Consider the following 22,946-nt stretch of genomic DNA (forward strand, 5'->3'; position numbering starts at 1 on the left):
TAATGATTGTACATGGGCACCAGTCCAATTGACGCCACCTTGTCTTCCATGCAAACCTTGTAACCAAGCATGCAGAGCCATGCATGCGCCAGACTAGGTTAAGATGTATCATGCATGCAAGTCTAAGGGAGGCGCCACTTTGATTGGCGCTAGCATGTGACAATTGTACATGGGCGCTAAACCATTTGGCATGCATATGCAATCACCATTATCCATGCATTCATACTTTTGCATGTGACACCTTATAAATAGCCATGAAACTCTCACATTTTTTCCACACCAACACTCACTTCTTCCTCAACAACAACAACCTCTTTCATCTGTAACAAACACTTTTTCAGCATTTACTCCGACAAGATGTCTCTCCTCACAATGGGTGAATCGCACAGAGGCACAGTTGCAAACATATCAACTTATGTAAGCGTTTAATTCTTCTATTATTTGTCTAGAATGCCTCTTAATAACGATACTTAATCTGTTATAAAGTAACATATTTTGTTGTTTCTTTTATAGGATGTTTCTAGGTTTCGAACTCGGGTCCACGAATATGTACACATTGACTCGATGATTCAACCATATGTCTTAATCGCTGGTTTTGGACATATAAGCAAAATAATATCTTGGTCAGTGGATAATAAATTCATTCTTGCGTTATGTGAAAGATGGCGTCCAGAGACACACACATTCTGGTTCCCAACCGGTGAATGTACCGTGACCTTAGAAGACATCTACATATTATTGGGATTGCCTATCGAAGGTAAGACGGTAAATGGTAAAACCAATTATGCGAATTCAATTTGCATGGACCTCTTGGATGCTGATTTGTTAGATGATAACTAGAGAGGTCAATGTATACTCCTTTCACGCCTTAAGGCATATTATAACAACTTACAGTTAGATGAGAATTCTACCGAAGAGACTCAAACAATAAAAACTAGGTGTTACATTATGCTTTTAATTGATTCATTTTTATTTCCCGAAGGTAGTGGTTCTATTATGCATGTTATGTATTTACCTTTACTAAGACATGTAGATAGAATAGGAAGTTACAGTTGGGGATCCACTTGTTTGGCTTATCTTTATATCTCTTTGTGTAAAAATTCACAAAAAGACACATCTACCTTTTCTGGATGTGCTGTTTTGCTCCAAGCATGGGGTTGGTCCAGACTACCGTCCCTAGCGCCCGTCAACAACAAACCTTTCACATTCCCGTATGCATAAAAGTAAGTTCTTAAAAATGAACTATATTTACTTGATTTCCCGAGTATTATCTCTAAATAATATTTTTACCTTTATGGTGCAGATGGTCGGCACATGGTATGAGTTATAACAGAAGTCCTAGACACTGTATTACCCAGTATCACAATCTCTTGGATCACCTTCGACCGACAAATGTATGGCCATTAACCTAATTATTTCGTAATAATTTGTTAATTTCTTCTACCAAATTTATAATCTAACATATGTTCACATTTCAGTTCATTTGGCGTCCATATCTAAATTTGGATCATGACCATGAAATCAACGAACAAGACGCAACCGTTTGAACTGCATGCACACCGATCATAAGATTCACCACTATGGAGATACACAATAGTTATTGTGTTAAATTGCAGTTCGGTATGCTTCAACACATCCCAGATCCCCCAGAAAACCTAGGAGAATGGCATCTACGCAAAGTTAATGACCAATGGAACTTTAACCCATGGCAAAGCTTTGCTAGATCTGAGTGTCGCAAATGGAAGCACCGCCATGACCATGTCTTAATTGACGTTGTGATGCCAATTGAAGAAAAACCAAGTCGTAATTATATGGCTTGGTACATATCGGTTGTATTTGAGTTCATCGCCGAGGATATGTACATATACGACCCACGCCAATCAACTTACACACCAGAAGGCTCAACATCTAACCCCCAACAACATTGTCAGACCGGCTACTAACAACCCCCTATCCATCAAACTTTCCGATCCACAAACATACAAACATACAACCCTAACATACCATACACCCAACCACAATACCAAGAGCATACCCCGTACCACCACCACTAACTAGATCATCATCAAGAGACCCAACATGGCTATGCACCCAACACATCACCCTACCATAGTATCCATAGGCAAAACACTCAACGATCATTTAACACCAACCGTCCCTCCTCCTACCATAGCCAAGAAGCCCAAACATCTCAAAACCAAAACCTTCAACAACCATATGTCTACCAAACACCACAACAATCATTTCAACCATTCATTAGCGCATCATTCACACCAATGTCTCCCTCTAATCGTCTCGACTGCCCTCCAACAACTCAAACACAACCTAACTACTTTGGCATGGGTCATGAACTCAACTATGGTGGTACCCTTTTGATGCATACATAAGACTACGCTAATTTGTCTGACTATCTGAGGCAATCTCCTGCAGTTAGTGGTGATGTTCCTGGGCCCTTAGATACTCAAACACCTTGTGTGAATCATCAACGTGGGTTAGGGCCACGAGTTCAGGTAGTTAGGGGATATGGGACCGGAGGTAGGTTAGGTGATCCCGGTCATCGACATTGGTCTTTTTTGTGTAAACAGGTATTAATATTAATATGAATTGATCCCATTTCAACTTTATCTATCATGTAGAATATTTTAAATTTTTTTTACAAAACACAGATAGGTGCCAGGCCAATTGGCGCCTCCTTTAAAGCTTAACACATAGGCGCCAATTAGATTGGTAACACAAGGAGCACTAGCCAATCCAATTGGCGTCTCCTCTTTAAGTTTAAGAGCAGACGCCAATTGGTCTGACGCCTCCTCTTCAAAATGGGGTAAATTGAGATTTTTTTTAAAACAGGGTTATATTTGGGATTTTTTTTTAAAAACAGGGGTATTTGGGTAAAAAAAATCAACTATTAAGTCTATTTTTCACCATATTTTTTTATTATAGGTGTTTCTTCAATACTTTTTGTAATATTATTATTTCTAATCTTATCTCGTCTAGTTTTACCACACATCTAACACAATATACTCATCTCTTACATTTACTTTATTCTCGTGTTGATTCTTATATGTTCAACATTATGTCACGTACAACATCACATGTTTTTTTGCAGCTCAATAAAATTTCCCTTCGACTTGAGCGGTACTTTTATGTCACATCTAACCAACTTAAATTCTTTAATTTACATTCAATTTTATTTCTCAATCATTTTGCATTACATACCCAAAATATTCAAACCGCATGACTTGCGAAATGATATAGTCTTCAACTTTCACCTTCAAGTTATAAACATTTATCATTATGCTAAACTTATATTGTATATATTCCATCTTACTTATGCTTAGGCGGAAGATATACGTTTCTAAGGTTCATCTCCAATTCTCTAACCTCTCATTTAAATACTCATTCGACTTTTCAATTAGTATCGTATCCTCTGAAAAAAGCATAAATCTATGTGTTAATTTTTTAATGTATTCCGTGAGTACATCCAAAATTAAAGTAAAAAGGTAAGGGTTTAGGGTTCAACCTTGTGCAATCTTATTGTAATGGAGAAATCATCTCTCTATTATGTGTATGCACTCTAAACGTTACCCCTCATACATATCTTGGATAATTCGAATATAAAAAATCCGAACACTTTTCTTTTTTAGAGCTTTTCGCAAAATCTCTCTGGACACTCTACCACACGTCTTCTCCAAGTGGATAAAAATTAAGCTCAAGTCTTGTTGGTAAATTCGACATTGCTTCATCACATGTCATAATAGATAGATCACTTTTATGATCGACCTCTCAAGCATAAAACCAAATTGATTTCACTAACTTGAGTCTATTCTATTAGCCTCTATTCATTCACTCTTTGTCGTAACTTCACGGTATGACTAATAAGTTTATTCTCCCTATAATTTGCACAATTTTGTATATCCTAATTATTTTTATATATTAAAACTAAAGTGTTTCTTCTCCATTCATCTGACATAATATTTGTTTTTACCTCATAATTTCGTTAAAGAGTTTGATGAGTCACTTAATGTCTCTATCTCCAAAAAGAATGTCCTTGCTTCAATCTTGTCTAACTGCCTTATTATTACTCATCATTTTTAATGTTTTTTTACCTCTTGTTTTTGAATTCGACGATAGTGATTATAGTTTTAATCCTCTTTTCTAACGGTGAACATGTTAAAATCTGGTGAGATATCATATATTTCATTAAATAAATTGTAGAAATACGTCTTCCACCTATCTTTTATATCATTTTCCATAACTAAGAATTTTCTTGTTTAATTTTCAACGCACTTCACTTGATCCAAATATATTGTACTTCTTTCTCTTTCCACGACAAGTCTATATAGAGAGTTTTCTCCCTCCTTAATTCTTAAAAATTGTTATAATCCGTCAAAATTTTGATTCTATATTCACTACCTTTTTGGTCTCTTTCATAACTTTTTATATTTTTTTCAAATTTCGTTATTTTCACACTTAGATCATTCCTTAAAACATTCATTTTTTTACTCTAACTTAGTATGAACACTTTCAAACAAAAAAGTAATTTCACTTTAATTGTCAGATTGCTTATAGAAAATATATATCTGACAGATTATGGATGAATTTGTTTAATCTACTATATAATAAACTTGTGCTATTTAGCACCACTTGAATGAAAGAAAAAAAAAATAATTCCTATCAATTATCCTCTTTTAAAAAAAATAGATTTCTTTTATATTTTTAAAATATATTTTAAAATATTAAAAGTTTTTTTAACTTATTTTTTATAAATTAAAAGAATAATTTTGACATCAACTAAAATAAATATACATTATTGAATTAAAACATAGTCGAAATCATAAATTTTTTAGACTTAAATGTAATTTTGGCCCCCCTATTTTAATTTTTTTAAAAATTTAGTCCCCCATTTTAAAAACTAGTTTTGTAGTGCCTACCGTTTACTTCCCTTCGGATTTCTATGGTCTCCCCCATTTGGTAGACTCATTAGTGATGTGGCACATGCGCGGGACATTCATGTCACATTTTTTGAATATTTAAATGATATTAACATATATTTCATTTTACAAAATAATTGTAATTTATTTAAAACATTTTAATTTAGTTTTTAACATTGTAAAAATAACAATGTTACATTTCCATAAATCCATAAATCCTTTTGAACCCTAATTGCATTTTCCCTTTCACTATCTGAAGAAGATCACGAAGAAACCCTAAATTTACTTAAGCACACTGATCGAAACATCAAACATGAAGTTCTGAAATTTGCGAAGATTACTAGTGGACAAGTGAAGTTCTGTTTAAGGTATGTTTTCTTCTCTCTCTCTCTCTCTCTCTCTCTCTCTCTCATTTTCTGGGATTCATAGTTGTTTTGTTTTTCGTGATATTCGTGTGGTCCACTTTCCTTTTCAGCTGTTTTATTATGGTCCCTTAGCTGTTTCTTGTTTACATCCATATCACCATGTTTTGTTTAATGTGTCATTATGGTCCACCATATTTTGTTTAATGTTCTGTTGTGGTCTCACTAAATGTAAACTTAGTATGATGTTAATGTTTTGTTGTGGTCCATAATTTTCAGGCAAACTCAAGCTAATAAGATTAGGTTAAGAATACACTGTCATACCCCAATTTTGTCCCTACCCCGATACAATTTTCATCTGATCCATAGCCTTACTGCAGATGCATGCTTTCGTTATTTCATTATCATAATTTCATTGAACTTTCATAACCAAATACATATTACACGGACTCAAGGCATGATGTTTACACCCTAAAAAGCTGGGGTTATCCGGTTAAAATTCTGGAAAAAAAATTGGGTAATCGATTACCCTAATCATGGTAATCGATTACCCAGACCAAAAATTGATTTTTTGGCCATTTTTGACTGTGTAATCGATTACCCTAATCATGGTAATGGATTACACATACCAAAAATTAATTTTTTTGGCCATTTTGGACTGTGTAATCGATTACCCTAATCATGGTAATCGATTACACCTGTGCAGACAACAATATTGGCTCTGTTTTTTTTACACAGATGACCTTTTGGTTCACCCACTTCAACCCCTTTGCTTCCTCTATAAATAGAGCCATATCCCCACTCATTTTTCAAACTTGAAAGCCACAAAACCTTTGTCCAAATCACATTCAAGCTCCCTCTTTTCAACCTAAACCCTAACACACCCAAACCCTCTTTTCTTCTTTGAACCACCCAACCACCATGTAAAAATCCACAATCTCCACACAACAAAAACAATAGCAAACTTATGACCTTCACTTACATAATCATTCACCACCACCATATAAACATACACCTTCCCTCTCTTCCATTTTCTTACCACAACAACCATAGCTACCCTCTTCCAAGCTTTTTGCTTCATTCTCAAACCCAAACACAACAATAACCTAGTTTTGACACCACACTCTTGGTAATATTTTGGACTCAAACTCCTTAACATTTTTGGTTTTGTTTTATGTTTGAAAATGAGTTTTTACTCTTGGGTTGTGTTTTGAGAGAGATTTGAGTCAACTTTGAGGCAAGTGTTTTTTTGTTGGGTTTACACCCTTTTGGGGATTTTTTGCTCTTACTACTTTTTATCCACCATTTTCAATCAAACTTTGTTTCTTGTTATCATTTAATATTTATTGTTGACTTGTTGTTACATTTATTTGGTTGATGAGTTCTATTAGATCATGGCCATGGTTGTTTAGAGTTGATAAAACCTTAAATGTTTCAAACCTATTAATGATTGATCAATATATCCTTCATGATGCTTTAAGGCATTGATAGGTTGCCCCTATTTCAATCATATTTGGGTCATTTGACACATAGATGAAATCATGTTTATTGTTGACTTGTTGTTACATTTATTTGGTTGATGAGATCTATTAGATCATAACCATGGTTGTTTAGAGTTGATAAAACCTTAAATGTTTCAAATCTATTAATGATTGATCAATAGATCCTTCATGATACTTTGAGGCATTGATAGGTTGCCTCTATTTCAACCATGTTTGGGTCATTTGATACATAGATGAAACCATTTTTCTTTACATTAACTTGTTATTCTATTTGCTTATTGTTATTCTACTAACCACTAACTACTAACTACTAACTCCTAACATTTACATTATTGCACTTTACTTCCTTGCAATTTATTTTATTGTTCATTTACATTCACTAACCATTATTATTGTGATATTGTCATTCTCTATCTTGTGATTTACTTTTATGTCATTACCTTGTAATTTACATTCAAGTACTCATTATCATCATCATTGTACAAACTCATCATGCATGTTTATTTAGTTGTTATTTATTTTATTGTCTTCATACATTAAAAATAACAAAAACATGATAAAATGGTAAGACCAAAAATATTCACTCCACTCTTAATCAACTTGGACTTAGAGGATTTCATCTTAGGACCTTTGCTTGGAAGCCTTCCTTTACTCTTTGTGATACATTGTAAACACTTGGATTTTCATTCGTAACTTACATGCATGTTGTAAGAATGGCATCATGGCACCACCTTAGGGGGACATGTTTGTAAGACCATTATCCTTTGTTTAGCATAGGTCACTTTTGCACACAAAAGGCTTTCTCTTAGGCTACCTTACAATAAGACCCTTTAATTTCTTGTTGGTTACTTTGCATTCACGTTGCATAAGCTAAAATTCATAAGCAATCTCATTTCGAGACCATTTTAATAATTCAATTCATATGCACATGTAAATACAAACCTCGGTCAATATCGAGTGCGCCTTTCCAAATCAATTCAAAACACTTTTGTAAGTCGATTACTTGTAAAAGTATCGCCATTAACCTCGCATGGCTTACTCTTGGGCCTTCTTACAATGAGACCTATTCGATTTTAATTAACCGATTAGATGAACTATTCACTAAATAAATTCAATCCATTCACAAAATACAAATTTAAAACCTCGATCCAACATCGAGTATTCTTTATTAAGAATTAAAATACTTAATCATAATTAAACATTATTTCACTTGGGAATAAAAAAGAAGATGGTTTTGAGTTTTCAACTCCTTTTCTCAAATGCTTAGATATGAGTTGTCTTACTCAGTCATTCGAGTATTTGTCGTTCATGCTAAAATACGTCAACCTTATACAACTTTATCTTCATAAATTTTCAGATGAAAAAAGAAAGCGGTCTGAAGTCTTCTATTCCCTTTCTCGATTATTAGGATACGAGTTGTCTTACTCGATTATCCGAGTATTCGTCATCCTTCCGAAACACCTTAACTATTATCAGATCTTTCCTATAATTAAATATGAAAAAGAAAGTGGTCTAAAGTCTTCTACTCCCTTTCCCGACTATTAGGATACGAGTTGTCTTACTCGATTATCCGAGTAATCGTCATCCAACCAAAAAACATCAAACACATCAAACCAACTCGTCACCCTCCGCGTGACCAAAATTCTTTCAGAAAGAACGATGTTAATCCTTTCTAATACACACAACAAACCAATGCTTAAGCCTCCGCCGAGAGTAGACAAGCCAGCGTTTAGCCTTTAGAACGCGATTCTAAACAGTTATTCATTAAAAAACACCAACCAACCGTAGTTCCCCGAACTACGAATGCTCTGATTTCCTTATTATACCATAAGGATACGTAGACAGGAGATTACTGTATCTTCGCGAGCACACTAATAAAAAACCTCCCATTTCCCCTTTTATGAGGTTCTCATCCATTTCTATTTTCAATATTTTATAACCCAAAGATAACAAACAAACATAAATTAACACTCGAAACACAAATTAGAACTAAAAGGTTCCCGTTGAGTACAACGGACGTAAGGGGTGCTAATACCTTCCTCTTGCATAATCCACTCCCGAACCCGAATATGGTTGCGACGACCATTATTCTATTATTCATAAGGTTTTATCAATATTTCCCTATCCCTTTATTGGGATAAATAAAGTTTGGTGGCGACTCTGTTCGAACATAATTATTTTTCCGCGACCATCGCGAGGGATTGTATTTTTCGAGATGCGACATACACCATATGGGAAAATTAGTTTATGAACCTGTTAAGTGGTATGTTGGTGGAGAGGTAACTGAGATGAATTGGCGATGAGATATGGATTTCATGTCATACATGGATGTGGAAAGATTGATTAAAAGTGAGGGTTATGTAGACATAAAATATTTGTGGTATTGGAACCCTGTCTTTAGCTTTGCACGTGGTCTTAGACCATTGAATAATGATAAAGATGTGTTACAGTTTACCGAAGATGTTGTAGGACACGAGGTGATGGATGTATATGTGGAGTACAAAGTATCTAACCCCTTTGTGATTGTGGATCCAAGTGAAATAGAAAACTACATTGATGAGGATGAGGTACAATGTACTGGTTTTAGTCAACCTAATGCTGAAGTGAATGAGGATGAGGGTAATGTTACTTAGGGTAATATTGATGTCAGTGAGCCTGAAGTTGAAGTCAATGAGCCTAATGTTAGTGAGCCTGAAGTTGAAGTCAATGAGTTTAATGTTAGTGAGCCTGAAGTTGAAGTCAATGAGACTAATGTTAGTGATCATAATGTCAATGAACCTAATGTTGAAGTCAAAAATGAACAAGCTGAATTGAATGATGATGATTATGTTGCAAGTGATTATTCCAATAGCTGCACGCTTATGCTCTCCTTTTCACCTGATTTTCACTAAGTCCTTATTTCTCCACACTTAGTCATTTTTTCCTCTTTATTTGGCCTTTATTCTTCATTTTTGCTCCTTTTTAACTTGTTTTGATCTGTTTCTTCGACCGAAAATATGTAATGACAGAGTGTCATCAACTACTTAGCATCGTACCTTTTATTACATAATATTTTATCGATTACATGTTTCAAAGATGAACATAACTTAAGACATTACAACTAACATAAATAAATGATAAGGAAACATGAAAACCTAGACACTACCAAATGATTATGAACATCTTAACATCTTAATTATGTCGTCGTTAAATCTCAAAATCTTTGCATCTAACTCGATTGACCCCTTAGTTAGCCTACAACGAAATGATTTCAAACATAACCGTCAAATCTTCACCGGTCTTCAATTCAATAAGGTTGTATTTCACCCTTCCATTAGTATCAATCCAACTTTCACGAAATTTAATCTTTCTCACCTTTCTATTATTAGTAATATGCAATAATTCATTCAACTTTGATGTCAAGGTGGTGAGAGATGTGGTGTCATCTAGAAGTCGAAACTCTACAAGAGGTACAACTTTGCCGAAATACATTTCTGTCTTAATAAAAAATTGAGAAAAAAATACATTTTGAGTTGTTTTTCTCAACAACAGATGACCCCTATTTATACAACTTTGAATTTATTTTGAACCACACAACACGGTCGATGCAATCACAACCGCACAAAACTGTCGGCAAAATCTTAACCTTTTAAATTTTTATAAATTTGAACTACCGAAAAATTCACATTGATTGAAATTTTTGATATAACATTGTATTTTTTTTAAAATACCGATAAATTTTCAAGCATATCAAAATATTTAAAAATTCTGGTACCAGTTCATATAAAAAATTATGAATACACTATTAAAAATTTTAACTATATTTTTAAATTACCTATCAAATTTTTTTATACACATATTTGAATCCAATTTGAAACAAAAACATATTTAAAATTATCAAATAAAATAAGCACATTACATATATATATATATATATATATATATATATATATATATATATATATATATATATATATATATATATATATATATATATATATATATATATATATATATATATATATATATATATATATATATATATATATATATATATATATATATATATATGAGAATGATATGTTAAATCCTCGTATCTAAGACATACGATCTCTACTGTGCTTAAAACAATAACAAATTTCTATAATATTTATCTTGTTTTTGTCACACTAATTACTAACGGTAAAACATTACAATAAATAAAGAGAACCCTAATTATCTATTTCTAGAGACCAATATAAATCACAATTAAATCTTCACTACATGTTTGCCAAAATAGGATTGTGAACAGCTCACATTTGAAAAATAGAATTCACTTGGTGGTCTGTTTGTTTTAATTTTAAAAAAATAATATATTTTTTTATATTTTTAAAAATAATTTTTAAAATATTAAAAATTTTAAAGAATTTTTATAAATTGAAATATTAAATTTTAACATTTTATAACATAAATATATATTATTAAAGATTAAAATATTATCAATTAAATTATTTTAAAAAAATATTTTTATGAAAAACTATTTCAACTTCAAATTTAAATAATTTTTTGAAATTTTAATATTAAAAAAATTATAGCAAAAGAATAAAATATTTAAAAAACATTTTAAAAATACTTATTTAAATAAATTGTCAATTAAATTATTTATTTATTTTTTAATAAAAATATTTAACACTACAAAAATCATATAAAAAATTCGAAATAAATGGACCCATATTACATAATTTAAAAAAGAAGAGAAAATGATTAAAAAAAAATACATGTTCTTGTAATAAAAAGAGTGGTGAGAGAAAAACAAATTATAACAAAATTTCTTAATTTTAAAAATTCCAATTAAAGACGGAAGCAATTGAAGCCGTCACGAACCTAAGATTCTGAACTGTTCTCGTAAAAGTAAAACCCTTCCAAAACCCATTCTTTCTTCCTCCATACCCAATTTCTCCATTTCCTCACATTTTCTCTGATCGATCACCATGTCGCAATCATTGAATCTCATCAAACAACACGCCTCCAATCCCAAGCTCTGGTTGATAGTAGGACTAGGACTTGCCGGCGGGATCGTAGTTCTGTCGGAGACACGCCGTAGAAGACGCCGCCGAAACACTCCTAAACAAGATTTTGGTGCTTTTATTGATCGCTTTGAGCTACTTCCTTTCCCTCAACCTCCTCCTCCCTCAGCTAAACAAACGCTCTCTTCTCTCACCTTTGCCATAAGCGACATGTTCGTTCCTCCAACAAAATAAGCAAGAATTATTAGTTTTTACTTTTCAGCTTTGGTTCAATTTGAGTAGAAAATATTAATTTTTTTTATGTGATTCGTATAGAATATTTGCTGATATTTCATGACGCCTTTTGTATTAGTACATTGTTATTATAATGGAATTTGATTTTACATATAGGGCGTGTTAGTTTTTATGCATAATTGTTGTTGTTGTTAATGGTTTTTAAGCATTGGTTCATTTTTAGTATCTGTTGAGTCAAAAGGATCATTTTTTTTAATGTTTTAGGTTTCTTGGGGTGGAAGAGAAAATTTGCAGTATGTGATATTTTTATTGTTGGGTTTTTTCAGATTTGATGTGAAGGGCTATGTGACGGGATTTGGAAATCCTTTGTGGAAGAGAACACACGAGGAAGCAGAGAAGACTGCAGTTGTTGTGACTGCTCTGCTCTTCAATGGGGCTACTTGTGTTGGCAAGACTGTTATGGATGAATTCTCTTTCGGGTTAGGATTCCTTTTGAAATTTGTTATGTCTGTTGAGTTATCGGAAAGATTGTTGGCATGTGATTTACTTAAGGTGTTATTATCTCAGGTTTTCAGGTGAGAACAAGTATTATGGAACTCCAACTAATCCTAAGATGCCGTTGTGTGTTCCCGGTGGGTCTTCTAGTGGATCAGCAGTAGCAGTTGCTGCTGGACTTGTTGACTTTGCCATTGGTGGGTTTGTGTCGTATCTATAATCTCTACCTCTAATTGCTTGAAAGTTACTAATTTATACTTTTAGTGTTACAAATTTATATATGAATTTTCCCCCCACTTAATAAACTTTCTGGATCCATCCCTGCATGCTAATATGGTAATAATAGTTATAGCTAACAATATTTCAACTTTATGGAGCTCATACATTTAAGCTTTGAATTTAGTTATTAATGTTAGACTTTGCGGTAGTCAGGGAAATGCCATCTTGACCATGTTTTAAAGAATTGTTTTCAATTTTTGTTGTGATCTATACAATATAGTGGCTGTAAAGGTTTCATGATTCCAAGTCTTAGTCTGTTATTGTGATCATTGCTGCAAAGCTTGCCATGCATAATCCTGTTTCTTTTTAAAACTAGGAGAGACTTAATGAGCACTTGCAATTACACAGTATCGTGGCCTTGATAACTTTTTGCTTGATTTTAATATCTTAACATTTATATGAACATGGAAGGTTATTGCGTCTTTGCAGGTACTGATACTACAGGATGTGTGAGAATTCCAGCATCACTCTGTGGTATTTTTGGTTTTAGACCATCCCACGGGGCTGTATCTACCATCGGAGTTTTTCCAAATGCACAAAGCTTAGATACCATTGGTAAGATGCATAATTGTGTTATTTTTGCTATGATTATGATTAGTTGTAAATTATATGTTTCAAATCTTTATATTCTGCATCATCTTTTCCTCGTGGCTTGCTTTAAGAATAGGACAATTAGATACACGTATTAAAAAGTTGACTAGTTCTATAGCACAATATATGGTCTGGTAGTGTTTTCTTTGGTTGAATATCTTCTGTATGCTCCAGGTCTTGATCTGCAATTCCAGTTGAAAAATTGATTAAGTTAATAAGAAATTACGCATAGTGAGGTGAATGGGACTCAAATATTTTAAACATTTTTTGAATAAATGTTTCACTATATTTTCTTAATTTGCTGATTAATTCATTGCATAATTGCATTGCAGGATGGTTTGCCCGTGATCCAACTATCCTACATCGTGTTGGACATGTTTTACTTCAATCGAATTCAGTAGATTCCAAAAGGTCAAGGTGTATCGTATTTGCTGATGATCTTTTTCAATTATCCAAAGATGCTACCCAGAAGACAATTCACGTCATTGGTAAAGCTATCGAGAGTATGTCGGGATGTAAGTTTTTGGGTCTATTAAGACCAATTTGTTGTCCTTGAGATTTAGTAAAATTGATTGTCATAATGCAAGTGTAAGACAAAATTGGGTCTTTAAAACAAATTACCAAACTAAAGGAATATCGTGTAATTATTTAATGTTTCGGTTATCTTGGTTTTGCAGTTCAAGCTCCAAAGCATATGAATCTTTGCGAGTATATTGTTTCAAAAGTGCCCAGTTTAAAGCTTCATGAGCAATCGGCACAACAACAAAATGGAACATCTATATTGAAAACACTCTCTTCGGTTATGCTTTCATTACAAAGGTATTCTATTTAATGTTATAACATAAAGTTATATCTGTTGTAAATAATTTATATTTTACTATTGTTATTCTTAATGCTGTTAGTAGTAATTTATGTTTGGACCTTTAGTCAAACCCAATAAGGTTAGAATACTCTATATAAAGAGATTAGTGCCCCTATACTATTCATACCGAAATATAATATTCAGTTTTAACAATATCATTTTTGTTTTGTTATAGTAGATGACTTTGCACTGTATGTTGAAATAGTTGTCATTTTGATAATAGAAAAGTTACATGGCAGTGAGGATGAAGGTGCACGAGTAAGGAATTAAGTGGAAAAGATTTCATCTAATTTTTTGGAAAAAAAATTCATTTCTATCAGTTCTTTGTTTCCAGTGGCCTAAATTTTCTTTTCTTTATTTAGTCCTAGTATCATTAGCATGTTTGAATCCCATGTATTACTGGAGATGCCCGTGGAATATTTTTCTAATTTTTTTTGAGAAGTTCTTAACCAGAGGAAATGTCCTTTGCTATTAACAGGTAATTCTCTCTACTCTACAACATGCCATACAGTGTGTGGGAATTTCTTGTTTGTGTTGTGTAGTTATTTAGTTTGATAGAATATGTTGCATCATTGTTTTATGTCGACAGCCGTTTATGTATGTGACGAATGTGTTTCATCTGTTGAGGTATGAATTTAAAGCCAATTATGAAGAATGGGTTAAATCAGTCAAGCGAAGGTTACGTGGTGGCGTGCCTAATAATGTTATTAAAGCCATTAGTTCTACACATGATAATATAAAAGCCTTGTATAAAGTCAGGACTGAGATGCGTGGTGCACTTCAAAGCCTGTTAAAGGTACTTGTCTGTTAGTTTCGTACCATCCTTACTTGTACAAATTATTTTATGGTAAGGAATCCTTTTTAAGCTGTTATAAATTAGATTCGAAAAAAATTGGAAATAGATAAGCCAGTAACCCAGTATGACTATTTTTTTGTGAACTTTTGGATTGTCTTGATAGGGAGTTTCAATACATGGCTTTGCCTAATGTGCAAAAGTAAATAGTCTTGAACCATGCATAAGTGTTTTTTACCATTGGATAATTAGTCCCATCATATCTCATTTGATCCAATAGTGCAAATTAATTTGTGCATGATGCAAGACTTATCTCACTTGTGCACAATAGGATTGTCTTCAATGCATGTATATTTTGCAAGATAACCTAGATCTTTGATTTTAAAAAAGAAATGGCCAAAATAATTTAAACAAGTTTAGTCTATGTATCCATGCTACCCTACTATCTCCTCGGTTTGATTGTCCAACAGGATGGTGGAATACTAGTTATTCCCTCTGTAGCAGACAATCCACTAAAGCTCAATGCAAAGAAGAGTTTTTGTTCTGAGTTCCATGATAAAACTTTCGCATTATCCAGCATTGCTAGTATGTCTGGATGTTGTCAGGTAATATCCTTTTAGTTCTAGGCCTAGAGTAATATTATTTTCTTTTCTCAATTTTTATTTATTGCTCAAAAACTTTTTTGGACTGATGTATTGCTCTTACATTATTTCCAGGTTACAATTCCGTTAGGATATCACGATGATTGTTGTATTTCGGTTTCATTCATCTCAGCACATGGAGCTGACAAATTTCTTCTAGACACGATCTTGGATATGTATGCAACTCTTCAAGAGCAAGCTAGCTCTGGCTTCCATTCCATTCCATTACCAAATATCAATGGAAACAGGGAACCTTCTGAACTTTTAAAGGAGAAGGTTAGTTTTCTCTGAACATTTTTCAGCAGGATATTATTTCTTCTAAGTTTGTCAGTTCAGTTTGGAAACAGGACCGGTCATTGAATCTGTGTAGGTACCGTTTTAAATATTCATTCGGGGTTCAACCCTGGTCGAATCGTTGATAATTAAACAGAATATATTTTAAATTTTAATGTAATATATATTAAATACTATTAAACAAAATATAACATAAAAGTCAAAACTAGAGTTGGACCACTTGCATCTACATTGATTATGCAAAGTTCAAGACTTAACTATATTATTGGCGATGGCTGCTTTGTTTCCTTCAATTTCTTATGGTTCAATTTAGTTTAAACTATAAATTCAATTTAACATTCATATAAGTTTATTTCAGCATCTTCACTTGTACAAAGTATTCATCTTGCAAATACTAATACGAATTCCAATGTTGTACTTTCAATACTTGTGCTTCAAATATTGTGGCTGCTACTCCCTTTGTTCGCCACATGGCATTGTAGACTGGGACACTCCCTTTGAGACGACGAGACAAGTTTTATCCGAATGTAATTTATCTAATAAAATTAACACTACTTTCTTGAAGAAAGCCCATTATCTTCCATCTATTTTTTCTTCAACTATTTATAATGAACCTTTTTAATTCCTTGTTAGTAATCTATAGGGACCAGATCCGGTGGAATTGTCATCCGGATTTCGATTTTATCTAACCTTTGTTCATGCCCATTCAAAGTACACTTGGATTTATCCCCTTAACTAAAAATGCCAGTCTCTTTCTCCTTATACCTAATTAAAAATATGGCGGATGAGCGATGTTGCAATTATTTAGTCATATATTATATATGGAAATCTATGGTAATTATTCATGAAAACAGATTAATTGTTGTTCATATTTTATCAATGAGTAACCCAAAAACTGTCTTGGCATCATTTAGTATTTATTTCATGATCTAGCGTGCTTTATGTCATAAACTGGGTTTGAATAATTTGATTTAAGCTATTAAAAAAATGCTTTGCAGGGAAATGCAGCATTTAAAGAAAAGCAATGGGATAAGGCAGTCTCTTACTATACTGAAGCTATCGAATTGAATGGGACGAATGCAACTTTCTACTGCAACCGAGCAGCTGCTTTGTTAAAGCTAGGATGGTATGAGGTTTTTCCTATCTGTCAACAAGTGCCCTCACTTCAACCATTTCCCTGTGATTGTTCTTCTCACCTGTTAACTTACGCAGCTTTCAGCTAGCAGAAGAAGACTGCAGTAAGGCAATATTGCTTGATAAGAAGGTGAGAAGATTGGCATATGACAGTGGCTATGGAACATTTATTTTCTATTCTAATATTTAATGTCTAATTTTTATATTTTACACTAAATAACAACCGGTTCTGCGAATGGAGTCTTCCTCATGTTTTGAGGTGTTAGTAGTTACAATACTCATTCCCCCCTCAAGTAAATCAAAGTGCTGTCTGCACCACCTTACCTGATAGGATCTGATTATTATTTGTGTACCTTGATGTTGATTGATTTGATGATGTTTAATTCATAGGTTCCTTTAATCTGTAGGGCTTATTTAGATTATGATACAAGCTGAATCTATTTTTAATATCTACCATACTAATCTGCGGTACTAAAAATAGTGTGTAATTTCCATGCAGAATGTGAAGGCATATCTGAGACGTGGAACTGCTAGAGAATCACTGAAACGGTATAAGGAGGCTCTTGAAGGTGAGCCTTAAGTTTTATGCAAATGTATTTGGTTTCTGCTAGTTTTATTTTTTTGTATAAGCTTAAATATTTTTAGTTCCTGCAAAGTAGTGAAAAATGGTTGGTCGAGGCAAAACGCAACTGTCTAAGTATTGGATAATTTATCCTTAATGAAGTTCCTTTCTCTCTCTCTTTTTCTTATGTTTGCAGATTTCAAGCATGCACTTGTTCTTGAACCACAGAACAAGGACGCAAGCTTTGCTGAGCGCAGAGTCAAAAAATTTATGAGTTGAGGGTGCTTTTTCTCTTCTGACCTCCCTCCCTCCAAGAGAAAATCAATAGCTGTTGATGTGGGGGAAATATGTGACTATGGTTCTTTTCTTACACCGACTACCTTCAAAGTAAAAGTATTTTGAAAGGAAAGGAAAGATAAACCTCTCTTGATGAGGTGATACACTGTTCTCATTTTGTGCATATATCCTGTAAGAAATAAATATTATTCAACCCTATTGGATTATGCTAATAATTTTGCACCTGCGTATATAAGATTGGCCTAATCGCCCCTGTACATTTTAAAGTGCATATCTCATCATATTGCTTCAAATGTTGCATATAGTAATACTAAGAATTTGTTACAACAGAGAACATTTTTCTAGAATTGGAATTAGAATATCTGTACCATTTTTTAATTTGAGAGCAACAGAGCATGCTTGAAATATAGAGTTGATAATCAAATACAAATTATAGAGAAACATACAACATTATCAAGAGATATTACAACCTAAAGTGGCATTCAAGAATCTCCAATGTTTCATTATTTTATGATAAAAATATACCATATCATAGTACAAACCGCTTCTTATACATGTCAAACAACTCGGAGGATGATAATTGTGCCTCCTGCAAATTCAGTTACAAACAATTTTGTAGTATCAACTTCATATTTAATAGTAAAATAGTATTCTATCATATGAAACTTATGATGAGTGTGTGAGTATGAATAATACCTGTTTGATGCGTAGGCCAAGAAGTCTATTTAAGAGTGAAGCAATTGGTCCATTTAGAGTAACTATGCCTGTTTTAGTTCCATGAATGGTGGAACGCATGGTACTAAGCAATTGACCATAAGTCAATCCAGGTTCATTTTGCACTGTTTGTATGAAACTATAAGTCAAGGCACCTGTAACTTCTTTGCCACTTAAGGCCTATCTATACCAAACAACATAAATAAATTCATCAATCTCTTTCTCCGTGTTTGGATTGCTGCTTCATTTATTATATCAGCAATTCAAACATATCCTAAAACAAGAAGATAAAAGATATAGAAAGGGAAAAATGATTACTAACAGAGGTATCTACAGAGACTTGGCCATCTTCACAAGCTGAAATACAAATTGCTACCCCTCCTTTTGTGTCTTTATGATTTATTGAACTTGTATGATCCTCCCATGTATAATACCCTTCCCTGTTAATACAAACTCAGTCCACGTGAAAAGAGTATCAACACGTAACACTCTCACTAAGTAATCATTGTTCCTAAACTGACCTGTTCATCTTGCACACAAATGATAAATCAAGAACATTCCCACTGTGACATGCATCAATAATGGCATGAAGTTTAGCACCAAATGGTAGTGGCCTAACAATTGTTGCATTGATCTCATCATTCAGTATCTTCCCCTTGAGCTCATGATCAACCGGAGAAATTGCATTATTATACCTATAGCTATGATCAATCTCATTCATGTTCACTTCCTGTGTGCCATGTCCTGAGTAATGGAACACCAGTGAATCCCCTGATTTGCTACCCTCAATCAGCCACCTTAAAGCCATTTGAATGTTATATTTTGTTGGGATTTTCAGTGGATTTCTCTCCTCCTTATCATCTGCAGGTAAGTTCTCAATGTTCATATCTAGAGTAAAGAGATCTTACATTGCTATATATAGATAGTACTGATAGATCAGAAACCTGGGTCATAAGAAACACAGACAGAGAACACAATGTTCTTATAAAGTATGAGAAAAGGTGGTAGGACCTGTGAGCATGAGAATGGAGTCACTTGGAAACCGAAACTCCTTAATCAGAAAGTATTTCATACATTTCACATCATTGATGGAGCCCTTAAGCCTGTAACTCCTCCCATGGTAGCAGACTCCACACAAAACTGCCCTTTTTGAACCATACGGAGAAGGAGGATTCAAAGGGTACGAAGGCCTTTGTGGCCGAGGCTGAAGATAATAGCCGAAATGATTTGTTCCATAATTACCTGAGTTGCTGTTAATTGCTGAACTAGTTGTTATAGTATTCACGAAGCCTCTAAAAAGACCTGCAATATGATTAAGAGAGTTGTAGGCTTGATTCACTGGACCTGGGGATTGAACATGTGTGATGCCATTGCACATTGAACACTTAAAGGCTTGGACTTCTAGTGGAATAAATAGTAGTATTCCACAATGGTTGCATCTTTGTTGTTTACTTGCCATTGTAATGTTTTTCTTTTCTTGTTTGAAGATATGAAGAATGGTAGAGACAACGAATGCAAAAATGAGGCTTAGAAGTTATGAATGGATTGATAACAGTTTACAAAAAGTGCACGTAAACTTCAGCTAACTCTATTTTTGTTGGTGAGTCAGATGAAGAAGAATAGGATTCTGATGACTTTAGCTAGTGGAGAGTGAATATCTTGACTTATTTGTTTTTCTGTCCTTAGACAATTATTGTAAAGAAAAAAAAAAGTAAAATTCAAAGATATGCATGAACTTGCAAATTGGAAATATATAACGTGTATCCTCCTCATGACCACATTGTGAATATTGCTGTAGAAACATCAAATTTCTCGGATGATGATAAAAGAGGATCCTGCAAGTTCAAAGGAAGTATAATCATTAGAGCACAAGGTAAAGAAAACATTAATAAGTAAACATGGAATCCAACCTGTGCAATAATTTTACTGTGAAAGATATGGTGCAAGATGCTGTTATTGCATGATCTGCTTCTGTAATCTTTTTAATTTCCTCATGCATCTTTGCCAGTAAAATCCCTATAGGTATTTCCAGCTGGATATTCTCTAATTGTTTTTGTCAAAAAGATAAGTCAAAACACCATTCATTCCCTCCCCACCAAAAACCTATCTAGTTCGCCATAACCAAGCAATAATCTGAATGCAACTATGAGCACACACAGGCACTACTAACACATATAGTCTAAATGTAATAACATATGTGATAGAGACAAAAAAAAAGAACCATTAAATTAATTATTTAGCTATTTTTAGGAAGTTTAATATAATAATTTATTACTAGTTAAATTAGTTTTATTAGTATTTTATATTGATATAAATTATTTTATAAATTATGTTCTATAGAGTATTCTTCTTAGGACCTTAAGATTAGGACACTTGTATTTATTTAGAATAATATATAACAAGTGCATTATTCTTTCTTGTAATTCATCCCAACAATGAAAAATATCTTTTCTTTTAATTAGTTATTTTATTTCTCTTCATAGTTTAGAATTTTAGAGTTTTTATTAATTTATCGAATCAGAGCCTATCAATATGTCACTGACATATATAAGACATGCATAAGATAAGAGTGTAAGAACTATCTTGTGTCAGACATGAGACACTCATTTGACATGAGACATACATATGATGATATAATGTTATGTGAGACGCGAGACACACGTGCAATAAAAATACCAATATTATGTCATGTTATGTCTGATGCGATACACACGTGCAATAAAAATATCAATACTATGTCATGTCAGACATGAGACACACATACGATAAAAGTGTCAACACTGCACAAAACTATGTTGATTGAGTTAACTTTATTGCTGTCATGTCATATATAAGAAAACATATATATAACGTTGATGAATACTTCCTCTGTCCCATAATGAGTAACTCATTTGAAATAAAAGAGTGTATCAAAATGAATGATCTATTTCAATTTTCAATACATTTTTTTTAATTTTATCCTCTAATTAATATCACTTTCATCATTCTCAATATTAGACAAGGGCATTTTAATAGAAATATCATTCTCTCTTCCAATATGTTGAGACTATTTCAAAATTGTGTTTTTATACAAACACGTTTTAAAGTCACATTATATCCACTTACATATAGGATTTGATATATGGAACTTGATCTGAATGAATGTGAATCATCCCGTGGACATTGAATATAATTTAATAAGTACGATTTTAAAATTTGTGTTATCTAATTTAATTTTACAAAACTGATTTATAAGATAACACATATTTTTTTATAGATAAACATATATTTATATTATATATTTCATTCACGTGATAGAAAAACTTACAAATTGAGTGGAAAATCAGAATATGTGTTTTGGATGATGTATCTCATTTGTGTCCAATTAAAGATATGCTTTTGTTCCTTGTTCTTTCGAATTTAAAGAAGCAAGAACCAGGCACCCTTCACATTTAATATCTTTAGTTGCTCCAAATGTGCATTGTTTTCTTTGATTTTACGACAAAGAAAAAAAAACCCTAAAGTATCTTGCATTTCAACTTGGATTGAATGTTGGATTCAAAGAGTAACAGAAAGTTACCAAAATAGAAACAACTTTTGTGACCTTTGCTGGCAGTGTGTCATGCTCATAGTCGAGTGTTTGTGTGAAAGGTAGAAGAATCCTATCTCATACCATCACAAGATCATTTTACAAACATTTTGTTCTTCTAGCATTCCATTAACTTTCATTGACACGCATTCCATTACACCATAAAGATGTGTAACTAGTATATCATGTCAACTAAAACCAGTGTCATATTTGTAGACTTGGCATCTCCAATCTAACTTCTTCATCATGGAAAACGTCATCAAATTAATACTAGCCCCAAATCACAAAGTGTCTTTTCCACGCACAACTTTCCAATTGAACATGGAATTGTAAAGCTACTTGAATCTTTTAGTTTGAGTGAAGGCTTTCTATGGAGGATTGCACTACATTCTTATGATAAATTCACATTTTCATCATCAACTGGCTTCATCATTCTAGTCAACAAACCCTTCATGAACTTAGTATAAACATGCATTTTCCAATAATTCGGCAAAGGGAATGATGACATGCAACTTTGTAAGCACCTCCATAAGCTTCATAAATTGTCCATCTTTTTTATTTTTCAACTTATCATAGTGTGAAATTTCTTTCTCTCTTTTATTTTTTCTTCCACATTAGGAATTTTTACTCTATGCTCTTTTCTATTCTTCTCACGTTTTCACCTTTTTCAACATCTCTCTCATTTTCAAATTCTCCCCCAAC

The 22,946-nt window shown here is 33.0% G+C and overlaps 2 protein-coding genes across 3 annotated transcripts; one reads left to right on the forward strand and one right to left on the reverse strand.

Annotated features, from left to right (window-relative positions):
• Positions 1 to 11,600: 11,600 nt before the first annotated feature.
• Positions 11,601 to 18,228, forward strand: LOC127103841 (outer envelope protein 64, mitochondrial). Its single transcript, XM_051041081.1, has 13 exons — positions 11,601 to 11,992; positions 12,341 to 12,493; positions 12,582 to 12,706; positions 13,218 to 13,343; positions 13,712 to 13,894; positions 14,057 to 14,198; positions 14,869 to 15,037; positions 15,505 to 15,639; positions 15,751 to 15,951; positions 16,968 to 17,095; positions 17,182 to 17,233; positions 17,603 to 17,672; positions 17,862 to 18,228. The coding sequence occupies exons 1-13, from the start codon at positions 11,745 to 11,747 to the stop codon at positions 17,942 to 17,944; spliced, it is 1,815 nt and encodes a 604-aa protein (XP_050897038.1). The 5' UTR covers positions 11,601 to 11,744; the 3' UTR covers positions 17,945 to 18,228.
• Positions 18,229 to 18,384: 156 nt separating this feature from the next.
• LOC127103842 (metacaspase-1) lies at positions 18,385 to 20,499 on the reverse strand. 2 transcript variants are annotated; one of them, XM_051041082.1, is made up of 5 exons: positions 19,688 to 20,499; positions 19,198 to 19,537; positions 18,999 to 19,116; positions 18,659 to 18,856; positions 18,385 to 18,551 (listed from the first exon to the last, which is right to left on the reverse strand). In XM_051041082.1, the coding sequence occupies exons 1-5, from the start codon at positions 20,133 to 20,135 to the stop codon at positions 18,492 to 18,494; spliced, it is 1,164 nt and encodes a 387-aa protein (XP_050897039.1). In that variant the 5' UTR covers positions 20,136 to 20,499; the 3' UTR covers positions 18,385 to 18,491. The 2 variants fall into 2 exon arrangements, with proteins under 2 accessions (XP_050897039.1, XP_050897040.1); XM_051041083.1 differs by lacking the exon at positions 18,385 to 18,551 and having other exon boundaries at positions 18,662 to 18,860; positions 19,688 to 20,498.
• Positions 20,500 to 22,946: the final 2,447 nt, after the last annotated feature.

Source organism: Lathyrus oleraceus, chromosome 7, assembly GCF_024323335.1.
Source record: "Lathyrus oleraceus cultivar Zhongwan6 chromosome 7, CAAS_Psat_ZW6_1.0, whole genome shotgun sequence".
Taxonomy (NCBI): Eukaryota; Viridiplantae; Streptophyta; class Magnoliopsida; order Fabales; family Fabaceae; genus Lathyrus; species Lathyrus oleraceus.

Excerpts from the sequence above, each read along its gene's own strand:
- LOC127103841 (XM_051041081.1), top strand. The coding sequence starts at position 11,745 with ATGTCGCAATCATTGAATCTCATCAAACAACACGCCTCCAATCCCAAG. Across the intron at positions 14,199-14,868 it reads GTTATGCTTTCATTACAAAG|GTATGAATTTAAAGCCAATT; the intron begins GTATTCTATTTA and ends TCATCTGTTGAG. Across the intron at positions 15,952-16,967 it reads CTGAACTTTTAAAGGAGAAG|GGAAATGCAGCATTTAAAGA; the intron begins GTTAGTTTTCTC and ends AATGCTTTGCAG.
- LOC127103842 (XM_051041082.1), bottom strand. The coding sequence starts at position 20,135 with ATGGCAAGTAAACAACAAAGATGCAACCATTGTGGAATACTACTATTT. Across the intron at positions 19,117-19,197 it reads TTTGTGTGCAAGATGAACAG|GGAAGGGTATTATACATGGG; the intron begins GTCAGTTTAGGA and ends TTGTATTAACAG. Across the intron at positions 18,552-18,658 it reads TTGGCCTACGCATCAAACAG|GAGGCACAATTATCATCCTC; the intron begins GTATTATTCATA and ends CTGAATTTGCAG.